This window comes from Eubalaena glacialis, chromosome 2 (genome assembly GCF_028564815.1).
Source record: "Eubalaena glacialis isolate mEubGla1 chromosome 2, mEubGla1.1.hap2.+ XY, whole genome shotgun sequence".
Taxonomy (NCBI): Eukaryota; Metazoa; Chordata; class Mammalia; order Artiodactyla; family Balaenidae; genus Eubalaena; species Eubalaena glacialis.
The window spans coordinates 27,959,340-27,981,180 of record NC_083717.1 but is presented as its reverse complement, the minus strand read 5'-3'; the positions used below and the strand labels follow the sequence as shown (position 1 = coordinate 27,981,180).

General features: G+C 57.8%; 1 protein-coding gene across 1 annotated transcript in view; it reads left to right on the top strand.

Annotated features, from left to right (window-relative positions):
* PFKP (phosphofructokinase, platelet) overlaps positions 1 to 21,841 on the top strand; it is a 72,607-nt gene that overhangs the window by 39,494 nt on the left and 11,272 nt on the right. Inside the window, exons 8-16 of the mRNA XM_061179704.1 lie at positions 2,460 to 2,555; positions 3,854 to 3,946; positions 4,564 to 4,689; positions 7,523 to 7,587; positions 8,087 to 8,156; positions 8,445 to 8,591; positions 10,639 to 10,709; positions 12,260 to 12,347; positions 12,963 to 13,115. Of these exons, the coding sequence (XP_061035687.1) occupies positions 2,460 to 2,555; positions 3,854 to 3,946; positions 4,564 to 4,689; positions 7,523 to 7,587; positions 8,087 to 8,156; positions 8,445 to 8,591; positions 10,639 to 10,709; positions 12,260 to 12,347; positions 12,963 to 13,115 (909 nt within the window). The remainder of the gene's footprint in view (positions 1 to 2,459; positions 2,556 to 3,853; positions 3,947 to 4,563; positions 4,690 to 7,522; positions 7,588 to 8,086; positions 8,157 to 8,444; positions 8,592 to 10,638; positions 10,710 to 12,259; positions 12,348 to 12,962; positions 13,116 to 21,841) is intronic.

Below are 21,841 nucleotides of genomic sequence, written 5' to 3'. Positions count from 1 at the left end.
AGGCCAGGGGCACGTCCCAGGGATGACTGTGACCACTGAAGTAACAAACGAGTTCATCATCTCTTGGTTCTGACCTGGGGACCTGGGCAGCATGCTGTGCCGGCCAGCTGGTATGGGAAGGTACGTGGCTGGTTGCAGGAGTCGAGCACTGGCCCTCCTGTTAGGCAGGTCCTTCATCGTGGCGCTGAGGACATCCACTTAATTGCCATTCCACGGGGCATTACTTGAGGGACGTGCCTGTCCCTGCATCTGTCCCTTCTCCGCCCGAGTCCCTGCCCTCGTTGACGATGACACTGCACAGGCCAAGGTCTAACGCCCTTAGAGAGCCGGAAGCACCCTGGATGTGAGGAAGCGCCTGGCTGGTCAGAAGATCAGCAGTGAGGCCGTGGGGCTGATTTTTAGGTTTCTCCATTATTTCTGTAACTGTATGGTCTTATCTGCAAACCTCCTTGAGTTTCAGGCATTGTAAAGTGCCCTGTCAGCTAGGACGTGTTTGGATCCCCCCTTAAGCGTTGGCAGAGTTAAGACTAATGGCTTAAGCTCTCTTGGGTGGAGACACTCGATATTGTAGTGCCTGTCATTAATTTTTATCGATTATCAGTGTAGCACTGTGAGAGTTTCTCTAAACACCTTACCGGATAATTGGCCCAGGAAGCAAGCCCCAGAGCATCCCCCAGTCATGGGCATTTCGGTATAAAGTTGGAAATGACTCAGGGGCATCAGAAGTCCCAGGGCTGGATCCTGGCTCTGCCACCCACGGGGCAAACGATATTTGGACAGACGACCTCCCCTTCATGTCCCAAGTTCCTCAGCTGTAACTTGGGGTCATGATGCTGCTCCTTAGAGATTTTGTGAGGATTCAGTGAATGAGTGACTCCATCTGGGTGGGGGACCAGGAGGCAGTCAATGAACTACACAGACAAGCTGACTGTCTTCCCACCGGAGTGGATAGGTGACCCCATTATTTTTTTTTTTTTTTATAAATTTATTTATTTATTTTTGGCTGCGTTGGGTCTTCTTTGCTGCTCACGGGCTTTCTCTAGTTGCAGCGAGAGGGGGCTACTCTTCGTTGCGGTGCGCGGGCTTCTCATTGCGGTGGCTTCTCTTGTTGAGGAGCACGGGCTCTAGGTGTGCGGGTTTCAGTAGTTGTGGCTCATGGGCTTCAGTAGTTGTGGCTCGCGGGCTCTAGAGCGCAGGCTCAGTAGTTGTGGCGCACAGGCTTAGTTGCTCCACAGCATGTGGGAACTTCCTGGACCAGGGCTCGAACCCATGTCCCCTGCATTGGCAGGTGGATTCTTAACCACTGCGCCACCAGGGATGACCCCGACCCCATTATTTTTTTTTAGCCACTTTGGAATATTGTATTTTATGGATGAAGTATGGCTATTTGGCCAATTCTATATTTGTGGACCAGTCATTACTTCCATTTTTGCTCTTTCAGTTGATGCTAAAATAATCATTCTTGTTGTCGTATCTTTATACCTTTTAGAAAGTACTCTGATTAATAAGTTCTTCAAAGTGTAGCACATTTTGGGACTTCCCTGGTGGTCTAGTGGTTAAGACTCTGACCTTCCACTGCAGGGGGCACTGGTTCGATCCCTGGTTGGGGAACTAAGATCCCGCATGCCACGTGGTGTAGCCAATAAAAAAAAAAGTGTAGCACATTTAATATCTATCAGAAACCAACAAGACAGCATGTGTGTTTGTGATGCAGGACGGGCCGAGCCCCCCTTGGCTGACATCCTCAGGTGCTGCCCACTCCGGGCTCACCGCCCCACACAGCTCACACCCCCCCACAGGAGGGTCCTTTATTGGGGACTTGATGGAGATCAGACTCACTGAGAGTGAATTGGGGCATCGCAGGATGCTGGCCGTGAGCCCGGGGGCACCGTGGCCCCCAGTGTTGGACGCTGCCAGCCTGGCTTTTCCTGCAGGGCGGCTCCGACCCCGCCTGGGCCCCACATTCCCCTCTGTGCCCCTCCTGCCCAGGCCTGGGGCTGGCGCTGCCCATCACAAAGGCGAGAATTGGTTTTTAAGCACTGATTTTTATTCTCCATTATTTCTATAACTGTATGGTCTTACGTGCAAACCTCCTTGAGGTGAGGTGGCGGGAAGCTCTGCCTTCTGGGGGAGTTCTCGGGCCTGGTTTGCAGTGGAGACCCCCCCCCCCTCCCCGGAGAGCCCAGCCTCGGAGCTCATCCCCGTCCGGGGGTCCAGGTCAAAGGCACCGGGGGCCGGCCTCCGCCTGTGGTGATGTCACAGCAGCTTCTGCGTCTGCAGGCCTGTCCCGCCTGCTCACCTAGGGCACCTTGACCTGCCCGTGTCCTTAGGAAACACCGCGTGTGAAATCAGGTGACCGTTTCTCCCTGGAGAGAGGCCGGTTCAGGTGGGGCAGAGGCCCTTGTTGTGTCGTTAAGAATGGTTTAGGCATTTGAGGATTTCATCTTCTGTTTCCTTAGAACCGTGCCCGGAAAAAAAGACTGAACATCATCATTGTGGCCGAAGGAGCCATCGACACCCAAAACAAACCCATCACCTCTGAGCAAATCAAGGAGGTGAGTGTCTCAGGCTTCTCACCCCCTGAGCCTGTCTAGAAACGGGAGATTTAGACACCCCGGGCAGGGCGGCAGTCTGGAACCATGCGCTATTATTTAAATACTTTTTGTTCTTCTTGCTCGTTAAAAATATGTTCATAATGACTCATAACTTTATTGGCATCAGAATCATACAGCTCCTGGCTTCTGGAAAGCCCCTGCCTCTGGAATACTGTTGGGAATATTCCCAAAGGCCCCGGGCTCCCCCGACAGAGACGGAGGAAATGCGATCGGGTGGGGTTAGAAGGTTCCAGCTCTGGGTGCCGGCTGCCCAGGAGCTAGGAGGTCAGCAGAGTTCCCTCTCCCACTGGAGCATCAGCTGAGCATGGCCTTACTCACAGAGAAAGCCGCTCGGCTGGCCTTAGTCACTGCTTCTCCGCCCTGCATGGAGGCCGACCCCGCAGTCCTGTTGCCCGAGTCCTGTTGGGCTTGGTCGGCGGGTGCTGGCTTGTCTGGCCCAAGAGGGATCTGCTGTGCTCCCCGGTTGCCCAGGTCACTGGGCAGGTCCTGGACACAGTGCTGGGGAGACAGACTCAGGCTCTGGTGGAAGCCACCCGTCTGGGCAAAGCACATCATCACCTTGGCTTTGCAAGTTGGTTTCTCTGATGCCTTTTACGTATTCCCTGACCAGCTTTTCACCTGATTATCAAAATATCTGTGAAAGTCATCTGCCAGTATTTATAGAAGTAATCAATACAGTCAGGGCAAAGATATTCCTTCCCACTTAATTGAAGTTGAGATTGGATTGTGGAATATTAGAGCCAAAAGGGACCATGGAATTCCTATGACCCAGCCCCATCATTTTTATAAAGTAAATGAGGGCCAGTCAAGACAGGTAGCCTGTCCCGGCCACCTGGCTGGGTTCACCTGGGCCCTGGACTGAGGGGACGCTTTGATTTTACTGTATCATGCTTTTCAAATACAACCTTACAAATTCAAGGTGGTTTCAGGGAAATGTTTATATTTTTACAAAGTATATGCTTGAAATACAAGCTATAGAAACAGTGTTTTTTAAAAATCGTGTTACTTATGTTCACTTGGGAGGTAGGAGCACAAAGGTTTTATTTGATGATAAAAGTATTCTTTAAAAAATATTAATTTCAGCAAGCCGTTAAACATTCTTTCAGGAAGTGAAATTTAGAAACTAGAACATTCTTCAACACAGATGTGTAGAAAGGGGAGAGAGACCTTCCCCTGTTCCCAGCCCCCGTCCCTAGAACAAGCTGATGTGCTCGGCCATGTCCTGTGTTTCCCCTCAGCTCGTGGTCACACAGCTGGCTTATGACACTCGGGTGACTATCCTTGGACACGTGCAGAGAGGTGGGACGCCTTCAGCCTTTGACAGGATTTTGGTAAGTGAGGCTGGAAATGGTCAGGCATCGTCACAAGGAAAGGAACACTTCTGGGATCACAAAGGGACCAGTCTGCTACGAAGACTGGGTGATCTTGAGTAGAGCCATCGGTAAAGGGCATCTCTGCCCACAGAGCCGGGTGGCTTGTCCCTAGGGTGCTACGGCCCGTAGTCTCATAGGGAGACCTGCTAGCCGAGGGGGGTTCCTAGGCCCCTGGTGACCCAGACACTGAGGGACCCTGCCAAACGTGGGGGACAAACCCAGAAGGTGGAAAGGGGGTGTCCACAGGCAGGTTTCTAGAAATGGACCCAGGGACCACAGAGACCCAGAGTCCAGTTCTCGGTTTCCTGCTCCACATGCCTGTGACCCCCCCGCCCCCCAGCGTGCCGGTTCTTAGCGGAGTTGATCTCTTTGTTGGAGGCGGGTTAGAAGTAAGCGGGAAGGGCTCTGAGTGACTAACAGGGACTCGGTGCAGGAAGAGCGAGGGGGCCTTGAGGACGGAGGCGCTGAGAACGCGGCTGGTCCCGTCTGAACGAGGGGGGCCTCTGTCTGTGGGCGCCGGGCTGGTCTCCGGGCGGGCACAGGGCCAGCTCTGACCATCGTGATGTCATTACCAGGCCAGCCGCATGGGGGTGGAGGCCGTGGTCGCCCTCCTCCAGGCCACCCCCGAGACCCCGGCCTGCGTGGTGTCGCTGAGCGGGAACCAGGCGGTGCGGCTGCCGCTGATGGAATGTGTGCAGATGGTGAGCGCGGGGCCGGGCCCCGCCCAGCACAGGGGGGGTGACCTTTCCCAGCACGGGGGGGTGACCTTCCCCAGGTCCCAGGGCCCCCTCCCTGGGCCCGTGACACTGAGCACGCGGGCCCCCTCAGAGAGTCTAGTCTGTCGGGAGGGGGTGTCCTCGGGGTGCCCGGGCGCTTCCTGTGAGCGGGTCAGAGAGGCCGGAGACGGCTCTGCAGGGACCGGGGGGATTCTCGGGGTGGGGAGGGCACCATCCGGCTTCTCCAGGGTCAGCTGCTCCCGCCCTCCCGTCCCCGAGGCCCTCACACCTGTCATGTGACACGGGGATGGCCGACTCGGGGGACCCCAACATGCGCCGCCTCCTCCGGGTGTGGAGCGCAGGCCGGTGGCCACGGGGAAGCGGGGGATGGTTTTCCAGTTGACCGTCCAGTAGCTGCGGTGGCCGTGGAGTTGCGTTAGGAATTGTTACTATTTTTTATTTTTCAAAGTCTATTCACGACTCTCATTTTATTTGGTCTTCCCGGTGGCTCTGAGGTGTATGTATTTTATAACATGTACAGAGAGGTAATTAATTAATTAAGTCACAGGACTTTTTGAAAGTAACCCCTTAGAAACATACTTTCCAAAAGCCAATGGCAGTAAAGGAAGTCTCTGCGTGTGTGTGCATGTGTGTCTGTATGAGGGTGTGTGCATTGTGTGCGTGTGTGTGCATGCGTGTATGAGGGTGTGTGCATGTGTGTATGAGGGTGTGTGCGTGTGTGTGCATGTGTGTCTGTATGAGGGTGTGTGCGTGTGTGCATGTGTGTCTGAGTGTGTGCATGTGTGTATGAGGGTGTGTGCATGTGTGTGCATGTGTGTGTATGAGGGTGTGTGCGTGTGTGTCTGTATGAGGGTGTGTGCATTGTGTGCATGTGTGTCTGTATGAGGGTGTGTGCATGTGTGTGCATGTGTGTCTGAGTGTGTGTGCATGTGTGTGCATGTGTGTATGAGGGTGTGTGCATTGTGTGCACGTGTGTATGAGGGTGTGTGCGTGTGTGTGCATGTGTGTCTGTATGAGGGTGTGTGCGTGTGTGCATGCATGTGCATGTGTGTCTGTATGAGGGTGTGTGCGTGCGTGTGCATGTGTGTCTGAGGGTGTGTGCGTGCGTGTGCATGTGTGTCTGTATGAGGGTGTGTGCGTGCGTGTGCATGTGTGTCTGTATGAGGGTGTGTGCGTGTGTGTGCATGTGTGTCTGTATGAGGGTGTGTGCGTGTGTGTGCATGTGTGTCTGAGGGTGTGTGCATGTGTGTGCGTGTGTGTATGAGGGTGTGTGCATTGTGTGCACGTGTGTATGAGGGTGTGTGCGTGTGTGTGCATGTGTGTCTGTATGAGGGTGTGTGCGTGTGTGCATGCATGTGCATGTGTGTCTGTATGAGGGTGTGTGCGTGTGTGTGCATGTGTGTCTGAGTGTGTGCATGTGTGTGCATGTGTGTATGAGGGTGTGTGCATTGTGTGCGTGTGTGTGCATGTGTGTATGAGGGTGTGTGCATGCGTGTGCATGTGTGTCTGTATGAGGGTGTGTGCGTGCGTGTGCATGTGTGTCTGAGGGTGTGTGCGTGTGTGCATGCATGTGCATGTGTGTCTGTATGAGGGTGTGTGCATTGTGTGCGTGTGTGTGCATGCGTGTGCATGTGTGTCTGTATGAGGGTGTGTGCGTGCGTGTGCATGTGTGTCTGAGGGTGTGCATGTGTGCATGCATGTGCATGTGTGTCTGAGGGTGTGTGCGTGCGTGTGCATGTGTGTCTGAGGGTGTGTGCGTGCGTGTGCATGTGTGTCTGTATGAGGGTGTGTGTGTGCGTGTGCATGTGTGTCTGTATGAGGGTGTGTGCGTGCGTGTGCATGTGTGTCTGTATGAGGGTGTGTGCGTGTGTGTGCATGTGTGTCTGTATGAGGGTGTGTGCGTGTGCGTGTGTGTGCATGTGTGTCTGTATGAGGGTGTGCATATGTGTGCATGTGTGTGCATGTGTGTATGAGTGTGTGTGCATGTGTGTGGACTGTGAGGCTGTGGCTCAAAAGAACAGAACGTGGAATGATGAGCAGCAGTTTATTGTGAGCACATTTCTTCTGTCCAGTGTCTCTCTGTCCGTTTTGAGAGAGACAGCCAGTAGGTACCACTAGCTTGTCCTTGAACGACCGTACGTCGTGGTGCCTCAGCCAGACTGTTCACAAGGCCACAGCCAGCCCCTCGCTGACCACTGCGTGCCAGTATCTTCCTAAGGGCCTGCAGCATTGGCCACCACAATGACAGTGGAAGTAGGGGCATTTTCCTCACCACACAGAGGAGGAAGCTGAAGCTCAGAGCAATGCGTGACTTGCCTGGGATCCTGAGGTTGAAGGGGGGCCGGTGCTGGTCCCGAAGCGCTCCGCCCCCCGGGACCGTCTGCCCCCCGCCCCTGCCACAGCGTCACCTGCGTCCTCCGCTCCCCAGGGACAGGGGTGGTTCTGTATGTTCTTTCCTCACCAGCGTCAAATGGGGATTTTTCAGAGCCTGGCCTGAGAGATCCGCTTCCTTCTGGCCTCGCTCTCATGGGCCGGAATCCCTAAGATTTCAGGACCCGCTTACTCTGGCAAGGCTGGTGGTCCCACCTCGTCCTTTTCTACGAAGCAGCCTGGGTGGGCGGCCTAGGCTTCCCCCCATAGCCAGGCAGTGCAGGCTCGCTGACCCCAGGCTGCCGGCTACAAGGTTGGACTTGAAGGGACCCGGATGGAAGGGCCAAGCTGGTTCCAGGTCCCTAGCCTGGATCTGAGGATGCACCGTCTTGACATGTTCTTTCTTCCTTTCGTTATTTCCTTAAAGACCCAGGAAGTACAAAAGGCGATGGATGAGAGGAGATTTAAGGACGCTGTGCGACTCCGAGGAAGGTGACTCTTCTGAAAAAAACTGTTTTACTGGGAGCCTTTGTTCATCAGGCCTGGTGTTAGAATGTGCCTCCAGGCGGTGCTTGTTCTGTATCAACATAGGAAGTCAGAAATTAAGACAGTATGCAGTCCAGGCACTGTTCCTAAAGGTCGATGGTCTGGGTGACTAATTACAGAGAAATTTGTTTATTTTTTGGCAGGGTCAGGGGGTCGTTTAGAAGCTGATGAAATTAGGATAGAGAGTGGCATGTGGCTGCTAGCATTTGGGGAAAGAAACTTGCTGCATCCTAAACGCCCCTGCCCCTCGGCCCCTTAGAGGACATCCATTCCAGTCACTGGGAACACCCGAGGCTGCCTTTCCTGAGAGCCCGGACACAAAGCTGGCACCTGCGGGCCATCTGCGTCCGGCACAAGTGTCCTCTTAGGCCCCTTCTCCCCAGATGAGCCCATACTGCTCCGTCCACATTCTAACCTTTGGTCTGACACCGTCCTTTTCTTCTAGGAGCTTCGAGAACAACCTGAACACCTACAAGCGGCTCGCCATCAAGCTGCCGGACTCCCAGATCCCTAAGGTAGGAGACGTGGCGGTGCGCCACGTCCCCGCCTCCGGCAATGCCTGGGTCCTGCTCTGGCCTGGGTGCCCTTCTGCCCTGGCCAGTTTGGGTCTCGGCTCCCAGGAGACCACCCCGCGCCCCGCCGACCCTTTCCTCCTGCCCCCTCCCACCTGGGCGACTCGGCTTTTCAGTTCCGGCGCCTGGGCCCCGCGCTCAGCCCTTACGCTCCGGCTCCAGGGTGCAGCGGGGCGAGCTGTATCCGCCGCGGCCCGCACACACCCACACGCCCCCCCTCCCGACTTACAGAGCAACTGCAACGTGGGCGTCGTGAACGTGGGTGCGCCCGCTGCCGGCATGAACGCGGCCGTGCGCGCGGCCGTGCGCGTGGGCATCGCCGACGGACACAAGGTGTTCGCTGTGTACGACGGCTTTGAGGGCTTCGCCAAAGGCCAGGTGAGTTCCGGGGGCGCCTGGCGAGGGAGGTCCTTGCTGAGAAGGCAGATTCCGGATTTCTCAAAGGTGGTAGGGAGGGCCTCTCTGGGGTCCGAGGACCCGGGCATTAGGTGGGAAGGGGAGCACGTGCACACGAGGCTGCAGTGAGGTGTGCATGGGATGCCGTGGGTGATGCGCAAGGCCGGCGCGCTGAGCACCCACTCCGCTAAAAACTTAGGGAAAAGATTAGCTGCTTGAGTGCTTACTGAATACGCTTACTGCTCCTCCGCGATTTACTTATGTTAACCCATTTAAATCTCTCAGTAATCCAAGATACTATCCCCATTTTCCTAATGAGAAAGCTGGTGCGCCGAGACTTAATTCACAAGACCAAGGTCATAGGATGCAGGGTGCTAAACACGTGGTGAGGCTACAGACACTACACTCTCAGCCGGGTGTTTCCTGGTCCCCTCTCATCCGAGGTTTTCAGTTCTGCGGTTTGTTACCTGTGGTCCAGGAATATTAAATGGAAAATTCCAGAATAGACAATCTGTAAGTTTTAAATTATGTGTCGTTGTGAGTAGCGTGATGAAATCTCCAACTGTCAGCTCTGTCCTCCCGGGACATGAATCATCCTCTCGTCCAGGGTATCTGCCCGTTAGTCACTTGGTGATCAGATCGACCCTCATGGTATGGCAGTGCTTAAGTTCAGGTGATCCTTACTTCACTTAATCACGTCCCCAAAGTGCAAGACGGGTGATGCTGGCAATTTGGATATTCTCTTACTGCGCCTATTTCTAAGTTAAATTTGATCCTAGGCATGTATGTATAGGGAAAGATGGATATGTAGGGTTCCAGCATCGATGGAACGTGACTGGGGCTAAAAAGACGCAGGGGAGGAGGTTGGAGTGCCATGGGCGTCTTCACTGAGGCCCCCCAGCCAGTGCTGCTGGGAGGTGACCCCTGACCAACGTGTGAAGGGCTGAGCAAGTGCCCTTGGGGACACCGGACCTAGGTCTCAGGCAGGGCGGACGGTGCAAAGGCCCTGAGCTGTTGGGGGGTGGGGTGGGAGGGGCTCACGTGACTGCAGCAGAGGGGCGAGGGGGAAGGAGGAAGGGGGTGAAGGAAAAGGAGGCGAGGGCCGGATGGTTTGTAGGTGATCCTAAGGGGTCTGGCCTTTGTTTTGAAAAGACAAGAGGGTTTGGAGCAGGAGCGTGGTGCATTCTGACAGATTTCCATAAGAGGAAGGAGTAGGGGAGCAGGAGAGTAGTTGGGGAACTTCTGCAATAGCCCAGGCAGGATGCGGGGGGGCTTGGTCCGATCTGGCGACGGCGGAGTCCGTGAGAAGTCTTCCATGGTCTGGGTGCATTTTGCAGGCCTGGCCAATAGGATTTGCTCTAGTACTAAGTATGCACAGGTGTAAAGAAAGGAGGCAGGAATGAGTTGCAACTGATGGACATGGGAGATCTGAGAGGCGCTGGAACTTGGATGGAGTGGGAGGTGCCTAGTGAGCAGGTGACACCCCGTGCGGGGCCTTCAGGAGACCTGGGCGAAGATGCGTGTTTGGAGGCTGGTGATATTCCAAACTGTGGCCGCCCCGAGTGTGTGAGTGAGGGGGAAGGGAAAGTGTTTTGCTGTTATGGCTGTGGGGTGTTGTGCAAACACCTAGTGGGCATTTATCGGTGCTCGTAGGTGGTTCTCAGTTTTTAAGAAGTGTTTTTTTAATCTTAGTTTAATTAAGAAAACTGTAACATTAATTTTTCTTTTACTTCGCAATGGTGGGATTTGGCTAACTAAAGCATGCCTCTAATAGGCATGGCGGGGAACAAGATGCAGGGTCCTTCCTACATGCGGGGGGCTTTGCCTGTCCGTGTTCCTAATTGTTGAGCCTTAGAATCTGGTTCAGGCCGCAGCTCATTCAGCCTTGAAATGAAAGCCGTTTCCTAACATTTCTCAAATCCTTACAGACACGAAGCCTGTCAGAGGTGCGGACATCTGAGCTGTTTTTAAAGCTCTCTAATTCCTTTTTCTTTTTCGCTACAGCTGTTTCTTTCTGTTTGCACATTAGATAAAGGAAATTGGCTGGGCAGATGTCGGCGGCTGGACCGGCCAAGGCGGCTCCATTCTTGGGACAAAACGGTAATTCTCCTGTCTTGATCCTGACCTGAACGTTCTTGCGGAGAGCAGCTGGTGCAGATGCTGCTGCTTTAAGTTCCCGTAAAGGAACCCAGGGGGAATTGGTTCACGTCCTGGCTCCGGTCCGGGAGAGACCCGGGTTGTGTTTTGGGGAGTTGATGAGATGTGGCCTTAAAAAGAGACAAAACAGGGGACCTAGGAATGGCTTCCTCTGATAATTCCTTGTTTCCATTGATTTGAAGAACCCAATGGTGGCAGAAACCCCTCATCTCGCTTGAGGTGATGCAGACAGGGATGTCTGAGCTGCGGTGACCTTGCTGTGTAGACAGGATTGATGGCGGCTCAGTGTCGTGGGGACTGCAGGCCTGAGCCGCCAGGTCCCCACAGCCGGAGGGAGGACCTGGGGGGCTCCACACAAAACCATACGTTTCTGAAGTGAAGCCGCTTCTGTTCTCGGGCACAGCCGGGGATGGGGTGTGTTCCCGAGGCGCTGATTTAATACGAAGCTGTTTCTTCTCTGACCTCAGGGTGCAGCCGTCACTATGTGGCACATTTTAACGTGGAAAGAAAGTACTTGGTACTTAAGCCTAACGAGTGTTGCGCTCTGTATGAGTGTTAGCCTGTTTGATGCCCAGGGGAATCGTCCCAGCCTCTGTCCTGCTGTGAAGCTGGGTGCCCGCGTCGCCCAGCAATCTGTGGAGCTGGCCTAGTTCTCCAAAGCTCTTTTGGTCCCGTCTCCCCCCAGCGCCCTCGGGGGATGGTGTTCTGACAGCAGAGCTCCAGTTAGGAGCCAGGGCCCTATCGGCTGCCTCCTAGGCCTCTTCCGACCAACTGTAATGCCTCAGCATAGTCTGCTTCACGCGCCCCACCCCGGGGCTGCTCTGGGGTGGCTGGAGGGGCCAACTGGCAGCGTATTCTCACGATGCTTAGACGCTGGCAGGGACCCTGTAGTCGACATCATGACCACTCATGTGCCCTGGCCACCCAGGCCCTATGACTTCTCTACATCCACCCCAAGTATAAACCCCTGATTCCCCAGACAGCACAAGGGAAAGATCGGGGTGGGTGCTGGTCTCCGGATGGGGCCCGGCTGACTATCGTTCGTCTCTTCCACTTGCCGGCCGCGTTTGAACAGGTGGTAAAACGGGACAACATGAGCAAGTGTGCGTGGAGGTGACTTTAAATGAGCTTAGATGGGGTAAGGTACATGTACTCTGTACGTGACTCAAAAACTGGAAGTTTCCATCCAATTATCGTTGTGAACACTTGAAAGCTTTTGTGGTTCATTTTTTTTCCTAACCAGGCAGCAGGGTTCTTTGAGATCCAGGTGTTGGACAGCTGCAAAGTTTCTTCCCCTTTTCTTTTGAAAAGACCCTCTTTTGAGACCTGACTGCTGGCCACTCTGCCGCGTGGGTCCCCAGCCCCTCTGTCCGCCAGCAGCGTGGATGAGGGAGTGGACATGCCCCTGCCCCTCGGTGCCGTGCAGCTCAGCCTCGGAGGGTGGGGCACCAAGGGGGTCCTGCCTGACCGCCCCTCCCTTGAACCGTCCCCAGCACCCTCCCTGGGAAGTACCTGGAGGACATCGCCGCTCAGATGCGCATCCATGGCATCAACGCGCTCTTGATGATCGGTGGATTCGAGGTACGTTCTGCTCCCCTGCTGGCTGGCTAGCGCTGTCGGTTTGGGTGGGGACCCCGTGCCGGCTCCCGTAAGCATCGTGCCGTCTGTCCCTCGGTGTGACCGGGGGTCATGCAGCCTCGGGCCCAGCGGCCACTGAGTAATGGTGATGCAGAGAATGAGAGGCGGCAGCACTCGGGGACAGACACTGGCCCAGCTATGTAAAGGGACTCGATCGGGAAGCGAAAGCTCGACTCCGTGTCTGGGGTCCGTCCGCTCAGGGAGTTCTCACCTCTGTCGAGTCTGTAGAGAAGACCTTCTCTCTTGAACTGGAAGCCCATTGGCTATTCGGAGAGGAGGGCAGTGATGGGGCCAGATCATTATCTTTTAACTACATGTTGGACTGTCCACCTTCATTTTTGATATTCAGCCGAGATCAGTCCCATGTTGACCTTTCTGTTTCCTTTAAAGAAAATGTGAGAACCTCAAACAGTCAGACTCTCACCCGTGAGCGGCTTAGTCTCACCCCGATGGGACGATGCCTGCAGCCTCACCTTGGGCGCAGCGCTGCCCGTGATGGCGATGCGTTTCCCTCCCCGCCCCCGTGCCATCCCCACAACCGCACACACTCATCTGCAGGCCTACCTGGGGCTGCTGGAGCTGTCGGCCGCCCGGGAGAAGCACAAGGAGTTCTGCGTCCCCATGGTCATGGTTCCCGCCACCGTCTCCAACAACGTGCCCGGCTCCGATTTCAGCATCGGGGCAGACACCGCCCTCAACACCATCACCGACGTGAGTGTTGGCAGCAGAGCAGGTGCCACAGACACTAACCCAGGGCGCGTGGCCCACTTTTATCTACCTGTGCACTCGAGACAGAACCAGGGCGCTAGGGTGGTTTGCTGAAAAGTTAAAAAAAAGAAAAAAAAAAAAAGGTCCAGTGGTTAAGACTCCGCGCTTCCAATGCAGGGAACGCGGATTCGATCCTCGGTGGGGAACTAAGATCCCACATGCTGACGCAGCCAAAAAAAAAAAAAAAAAGAAAGTCTGACAATCACCGATTCGGCTTCCAAAGATCTTTTGCCACTATTTTCCTGTGCCGCGGCCAGGGTGACGTCATCTGTAGCGCGGGTAGTTTTGGGTCACAGTGACGTGGATATTCATTTAAATGCCTTTTATTTTTTTTGGCTGAGCTAAATTTACCAAAAGTCTAAAACACATTATTGTGATAAATCCTGGGTCCACTGGCCCGTGCTTTGATATTCGAGGGTAGAAGCTGGACTAAAGATTTTATAATTTTATTCATTGACCTGAATCCTCTTTTAAACCATCGTATTACTTTTGGTTTCGGCCGATAGCCTCATCCTCATCTTCCCCTTTGTGGACTGGGACGATAAAGCACATCGAAAATAATATGTTATTTGAATGTGTTTTTGGTTTTTTTTTTAGCCAAAAGGCCATAACAAAACACAGAAATACCTCTTAATCATTGTATTTGTAAATCACGCTTGGGAAATCACACTGGAGTTTGAAGATCAGTATCTAACACAGAATGCATCACTCCCTTTTTAAAAAAATTCGGCATCTAAAATTTTTCAGTAAATTCTCACATTTTATTTTCCTTGCAAGACGTAGATCTTGTGACTGTTTTTCTAAGCTTTTTTCCTTAAACCCATGGCATCAAATCTCTCTCTATAGTACTGGTAGATAAAAGAAAAGCTTTTAAAATAGAATTTACGTGGTAAGCAATGCTTGTTTCTTGCTTTCCTGAGCCTCTTAAACTTTCCGCAGTTTCTTTACTAAAAAGCCCTCCAGTGTCGCCTGTGTCCCCACGCTGGACCTCCTCACCCGCGTCCCTGCCCTCTTGCCTGCCGCTGCTTGTGCCTCCCCGGTGACACCGTCTGTGCTTTCGTTGCTGTGGGACTAATTCAGCTCCTGATCGATGCTCAAGCTCTGAGTTGAAAGGTCATGTCTGTCGCAAAATGAATGTCATCGCTGTCTTACTGCTTCTCCTGCATAGCTGGATCTGAATCTGCTCACTCCACGCTTGCAGTAGAAGCAACGGAAGTTCATTTCCTAGTTGTCACCTAACTAGACCCCCTTGGGGTGGCGGGGACCCGGGGAGTGGTCGTCGGTGGGTCCTGACCAAGGTCGGTGCTCCCGCCCTGTGATGTTTCACGCGCCCTCAGGCAGGACGGGATTCTCCCACTTTATAATTCCAGGCTCCTCTGCTACAAAGCATGATTTTTCCAGGTGATAAAGATTTCTTACGTGTGTTGTTGAAACTTTGAAAACCAGAATAAGTCCAGGGAAAATTCCAAATGATCCATCCTGCTTCCCTTCAAGGGATTTTGAGATTATTACGCGACCCTTTACATTCAGGTTTTTATTCATACAAGTTTCTCGGAGCCGGGCTCACAGTTGTAAAGTGGGCAATGCCTGTCCGTGACTGGGCCAGGGCCGTCCTTACAAGGTGGGTGGAAGTGATGCTCCGAGGGCCTAAGTAGGGTGTCTTGTTGTGGTTCATGAAGGATGGTCAGGCGGTGGTCAGGATGAGCCTCCCCAGGCCTGCTCAGTGGGATCCTGGAGCTGGGGGGACAGAAGGCCGGGCTGGCGTGTTGAAGTCTCTGGGTTTCTCCCAGGGTTGTGTGTGTTAAGCCACAGTGAGGTTGAGTCTCTTAGGAGGCCTGGGTTCGGGCTGGACCTCGGCTGGGCCGGACACTTACAAGAAGTGGGGCAGCAGGCAGGACCGTGCTGGGGGAGGGGCCTGAGGTGGCCAGAATGTCCCCAGGGCCTAGGGTGAGGACCCCGGGGTGGCCTCATGTGGTCAGCTGTCACATCCTCTGGACACTTAACCGCTGTCCTCTTGTCACCTACTCCTTGTCAGCCTGTGCGCTGAGCTTACAGACATGTCCCCCGAAACAGATGCTGAGGGATTTAATGCCTCGTAAGGTCCCGGCATCTCTGGGGCAGAGTTAACGCCTCAGGGCAGGTTTTTAGGGACTCCACAGGGTGAGGCTGTGCATTGCATCTACTCCTCAGAACCAGCACGCTCGTCCCCTTCAGAACCACAGCTGAAGCGACCTCGGGGCTGCCCGGGCCCCGGGAGGTGGCCGTGGCTGCAGCTCTGCTGGTGGCCCTGAATTACGTCGGTGTGGGTGGCACAGCGTCGCCCCCAGGACCTCGGGCTCACGTCCTGGACAGGGTTTTCCCCGGGCCCCCAGTGTCCCTCCCGTTTTCTTGGAGATCAGAGGAAAAGCAGGGGAGTGATGGTGACCAGAGGGTGGAGAGCACCTGCAGGTGTAGAACCGCCGTCAGAGTTCAAGGTGCCGGCGCCCCTGTCCGCCCGCTACGCCGTGCGCCCCCTGACCCAGAGTGTCCCGGGGGCGGGGGTTCAGACAGCCCAGGAGTCCGTCTAACTGTGGGGCTCACGTCCGGATCCGGGCGGCCCTGCAGTGGTCCTGAGCTGCACTGGGGCGGAGGAGGGTCCGTGTGGGGACTGGGAGCCAGGCCGGGTGGAGGGAGCGAGAGGCAGGTGAGCAACCCCCTGGAGCCCCTCACCTTTCTCCCGGCCACTCCCTGGACTAACCCCCCGCGGTCCTCCATCCACGCGTCCTTGGGCTGCAGCCCCCCGAAACCCGGCCTGTTTGGGACTCTAGGGAATGGATGGGGAGAGGAGTAGGGGGTGGGCAGGGAGCACAGCCCTCTGGGAGGCCTGGGTCCATCCTGCCTGTGAATTTTCCTGCAGAAGGCACCCCAAGGTGGTTTTAGGCGGGAGGAATAAAGACGGACGGGGCGGAGGCCCATTGGGCACACGTTCTGCGGAGCATCTGGCCGTGTTTGGAGCTGTGGCTTCAGGGACCCGGGTCACTTTGACTAACACTGAGGCGGGGGATCCGGACCCAGACCTGTGCTTGAGAAGGCCCGCTTCTCTGACATCTGAGCCCAACGGTTTCACTGGGATCCCAACCAACTCGGGGCTCAGGGCACCCAGCGCTGCTCTGTGTGAGATTCACAGGGCCCCGAGGGGAGGGGGCTCCCCAAGCTCTGCCTTCAGGGCTGTGGCAGCTGGCACTGCGTCTCCTCTGTGGGTCCCAGCAGACTGGCCCAGCCCCTAAGCTCTCCCCCAGCGCCCACCCCCAGTGGCTGCCCTCACCTCCTCCCAGATGCCAAGAAGGGACAGGCTGTTTCTCCAGCCCTAACCCAGCGCCGCCCCGGCCCCCGCTCTGCTGCCCGCATGCCTGGCCCCCTGGTGTGCCGGGTCCTGAGCCCTCACCTGAGCCTGCATCCCGAGGCCCCCAATTCTGTGTCTCCCCTCCTGCACTTCATGTCCCCCCACTGCTGGGTCCCCCCTCCTGCACCCCAGGCCCTGCACTTCTGAGTCTCTCCTCCTGCACCGCATGTCCCCCCACTTCTGAGTCTCCGCTCCTGCACCGCACGTCTCCCCACTGCTGGGTCCCCCCTCCTGCACCCTAGGGCCCCCACTTCTGAGTCTCCCCTCCTGCACACCATGCCCCACACTTCTGACTCTCCCCTCCTGCACCCCATGTCCCCCCACATCTGAGTCTCCCCTCGTGCACCACATATCCCCCCACTGCTAGGTCCCCCCTCCTGCACCCTGGGCCCCCCACTTCCAAGTCTCCCCTCCTGCACTCCATGTCCCCCTACTGCTGGGTCCCCTCTCCTGCTCCGCATGTCCCCCCACTGCTGGGTCCCCCCTCCTGCACCTCAGGCGCCCCAATTCTGTCTCCCCTCCTGCACCCCATGTCTCCCCATGGCTGGGTCGCCCCTCCTGCACTTCATGTCCCCCCACTGCTGGGTCCCCCCTGCTGCACCCCATGTCCCCCCACTGCTGGGTTCCCCCTGCTGCACCCCAGGGCCCCACTTCTGAGTCTACTCTCCTGCACCCCATATCTCCCCATGGCTACGTCCCCCTTCCTGCACACCATGTCCCCCCCTGCTGGGTCCCCCCTCTTGCACCCCATGTACCCCCACTGCTGGGTCCCCCCTCCTGCACCCCATGTCCCCCCACTGCTGGGTCTGCCCTCCTGCACCCCATGTACTCCCACTTCTGAGTCTCCCCTCCTGCACTCCATGTCCCACTACTGCTGGGTCCCCCCTCCTGCACCCCAGGCGCCCCACTTCTGTGTCTCCCCTCCTGCACTTCATGTCCCCCCACTGCTGGGTCCCCCCTCCTGCACTCCAGGACCCCCACTTCTGAGTCTCCCCTCCTGCACTCCATGTCCCCCCACTGCTGGGTCCCCTCTCCTGCACCCTGGGCCCCCTACTTCCGTGTCTCCCCTCCTGCCCTTCATGTCCCCCAACTGCTGGGTTCCCCGTGCTGCACCCCAGGTGCCCCACTTCTGAGTCTCTCCTCCTGCACTCCATGTCCCCCACTGCTGGGCCCCCCTCCTGCACCCCAAGCCCTCCACTTCTGAGTCTCTCCTCCTGCACCCCATGTCTCCCCAATTCTGAGTCTCCCCGCTTCCTCCCCATGTCCCCCCACTGCTCTGTCACCCCTCCACCCCAGGCCCCCCACTTCTGAGTCTCCCCTCCTGCACTCCATGTCTCCCCACTGCTGGGTCACCCCTCCTGCACCCCAGGTCCCCCACTTCTGACTCCCCTCCTGCACTCCATGTTCCCCCACTGCTGTGTCCCCCTCCTGCACCCCAGGCCCCCCACTTCTGAGTCTCCCCTCCTGCACTCCATGTCCCCCCACAGCTGGGTCCCCCCGCCTGCACCCCAGGACCCCCACTTCTGAGTCTCCCTTCCTGCACGCCATGTCCCACCACTGCTGGGTCCCCTCTCCTGCACCCCATGTCCCCCCACTGCTGGGTCCCCTCTCCTGCACCCTGGGCCCCCCACTTCCGAGTCTCTCCTCCTGCACTCCATGTCCCCCCACTGCTGGGCCCCCCTCCTGCACCCCAAGCCCTCCACTTCTGAGTCTCTCCTCCTGCACCCCATGTCTCCCCAATTCTGAGTCTCCCCGCTTGCTCCCCAAGTCCCCCCACTGCTCTGTCACCCCTCCTGCACCCCAGGCCCCCCACTTCTGTGTCTCGCCTCCTGCACTCCATGTCCCCCCACTTCTGACTCTCCCCTCCTGCACCCCATGTCCCCCCACTGCTAGGTACCGCCTGCTGCACCCCATGTCCCCCACTGCTGTGTCCCCCCTCCTGCACCCCATGTCCCCCACTGCTGGGTCTGCCCTCCGGCACCCCAGGCCCCCCACTTCTGAGTCTCTCCTCCTACACTTCATGTCCCACCACGGCTGGGTTCCCCATCCTGCACCCCAGGCCCCCCACTTCTGAGTCTCCCCTCCTACACCCCATGTCCCCCACTGCTGGGTCCCCCCCTGCACCCCAGGCCCCCCACTTCTGAGTCTCCCCTCCTGCACCCCATGTCCCCCCACTGCTCGGTACTCCATCCTGCACTCCATGTCCCCCTACTTCTGAGTATCCCCTCCTGCACCCCATGTCCCCCTACGGCTGGGTCCCCGTCCTGCACCCCATGTCCCCCCACTGCTCTGTCCCCCCTCCTGCACCCCAGGCCCCCCACTTCTGAGCCTCCGCTCCTGCACCCCATGTACTCCCACTTCTGAGTCTCCCCTCCTGCACTCCATGTCCCACCACTGCTGGGTCCCCCCTCCTGCACCCCATGTCTCCCCACGGCTGGGTCGCCCCTCCTGTACCTCTGGCCCCCCACTGCTGATTCCCCCCTTCTGCACCCCATGTCCCCCCACTGCTGGGTTCCCACTGCTGCACCCCAGGTGCCCCACTTCTGAGTCTCCCCTCCTGCACTCCATGTGCCCCCACTGCTGGATCCCCCTCCTGCACCCCAGGCGCCCCACTTTTGTGTCTCCCCTCGTGCAGCCCATATCCCCCAATGCTGGGACCCCCTCCTGCACCCCAGGCCCCCCACTTCTGAGTCTCCCCTCCTGCACCGCATGTCCCCCCACTTCTGAGTCTCCGCTCCTGCACCGCATGTCTCCCCACTGCTAGGTCCCCCTCCTGCACCCTGGCCCCCCACTTCCGAGTCTCCCCTCCTGCACTCCATGTCCCCCCACTGCTGGGTCCCCTCTCCTGCACCCTGGGCCCCCCACTTCCGAGTCTTCTCTCCTGCACTCCATGTCCCCCCACTGCTGGGTCCCCTCTCCTGCACCCCATGTCTCCCCACTGCTGGGTCCCCCCTTCTGCACCTCAGGCTCCCCAATTCTGTGTCTCCCCTCCTGCACCCCATGTCTCCCCACGGCTGGGTCGCCCCTCCTGCACTTCATGTCCCCCCACTGCTGGGTCCCCCCTGCTGCACCCCATGTCCCCCCACTGCTGGGTTCCCCCTGCTGCACCCCAGGTGCCCCACTTCTGAGTCTCCCCTCCTGCACTCCATGTCCCGCCACTGCTGGGTTCCCCCTCCAGCACACCATGTCCCCCCTCCGCTGGGTCCCCCCTCTTGCACCCCATGTACCCCCACTGCTGGGTCCCCCCTCCTGCACCCCACGTCCCCCCACTGCTGGGTCCCCCCTCCTGCACCCCACGTCCCCCCACTGCTGGGTCTGCCCTCCTGCACCCCATGTACTCCCACTTCTGAGTCTCCCCTCCTGAACTCCATGTCCCACTACTGCTGGGTCCCCCCTCCTGCACCCCAGGCGCCCCACTTCTGTTTCTCCCCTCCTGCACTTCATGTCCCCCCACTGCTGGGTCCCCCCTCCTGCACTCCAGGACCCCCACTTCTGAGTCTCCCCTCCTGCACTCCATGTCCCCCCACTGCTGGGTCCCCTCTCCTGCACCCTGGGCCCCCTACTTCCGTGTCTCCCCTCCTGCCCTTCATGTCCCCCAACTGCTGGGTCCCCCCTGCTGCACCCCATGTCCCCCCACTGCTGGGTTCCCCCTGCTGCACCCCAGGTGCCCCACTTCTGAGTCTCCCCACCTGCACTCCATGTGCCCCCACTGCTGGGTCCCCCCTGCACCCCAGGCACCCCACTTTTGTGTCTCCCCTCCTGCACTCCATGTCCCCCACTGCTGGGTCCCCCCTCCTGCACCCCAGGCCCCCCACTTCTGAGTCTCCCCTCCTGCACTCCATGTCCCCCCAAGCTGGGTCCCCCATCCTGCACCCCAGGGCCCCACTTCTGAGTCTACTCTCCTGCACCCCATATCTCCCCACGGCTACGTCCCCCCTCCTGCACACCATGTCCCCCCCTGCTGGGTCCCCCCTCTTGTACCCCATGTACCCCCACGGTGACCCACTTCTGACTCTCCCCTCCTGCACCCCATGTCGCCCCACTGCTAGGTACCCCCTCCTGCACCCCATGTACTCCCACTTCTGAGTCTGTCTTCCTGCACTCCATGTCTCCCGACTGCTGGGTCCCCCCTCCTGCACCCCAGGCACCCCATTTCTGCGTCTCCCCTCCTGCACTCCATGTCCCCCCACTGCTAGGTCCCCCCCTCCTGCACTCCATGTCCCCCCACTGCTGGGTCCCCCCTCCTGCACCCAAGGGCCCCACTTCTGAGTCTACTCTCCTGCACCCCATATTCTCCCCACGGCTACGTCCCCCCTCCTGCACACCATGTCCCCCCCTGCTGGGTCGCCTCTCTTGCACCCCATGTACCCCCACTGCTCTGTCCCCCCTCTGCACCCCAGGCCCCCCACTTATGAATCTCCCCTCCTGCACTCCATGTTCCCCTACTGCTGGGTTCCCCCTCCTGCACCCCAGGCCCCCCACTTCTGAGTCTCCCCTCCTGCACCGCATGTCCCCACACTTCTGACTCTCCCCTCCTGCACCCCATGTCGCCCCACTGCTAGGTACCCCCTCCTGCACTCCATGTCCCCCCACTTCTGAGTCTCCCCTACTGCACCCCATATCCCCCCACTGCTGGTTCCCCCCTGCTGCACCCCATGTCCCCCCACTGCTGGGTCCCCCTCCTGCACCCCAGGCCCCCCACGTCTGAGCCTCCCCTCCTGCACCCCATGTCCCCCCACTGCTGGGTCTGCCCTCCTGCACCCCATGTACTCTCACTTCTGAGTCTCCCCTCCTGCACTCCATGTCCCACCACTGCTGGGTCCCCCCTCCTGCACCCCAGGTGCCCCCCTTCTGTGTCTCCCCTCCTGCACTTCATGTCCCCCCACTGCTGGGTCCCCCCTCCTGCACCCCAGGCCCTCCACTTCTGAGTCTCTCATCCTGCACCCCATGTCCCCCACTTCTGAGTCTCCGCTCCTGCACCACATGTCTCCCCACTGCTAGGTCCCCCCTCCTGCACCCTAGGGCCCCCACTTCTGAGTCTCCCCTCCTGCACACCATGCCCCACACTTCTGACTCTCCCCTCCACCCCATGTGCCCCCACATCTGAGTCTCCCCTCGTGCACCACATATCCCCCCACTGCTAGGTCCTCCCTCCTGCACCCTGGGCCCCCCACTTCCGAGTCTCCCCTCCTGCACTCCATGTCCTCCCACTGCTGGGTCCCCTCTCCTGCACCCTGGGCCCCCCACTTCCGAGTCTCTCCTCCTGCACTCCATGTCCCCCCACTGC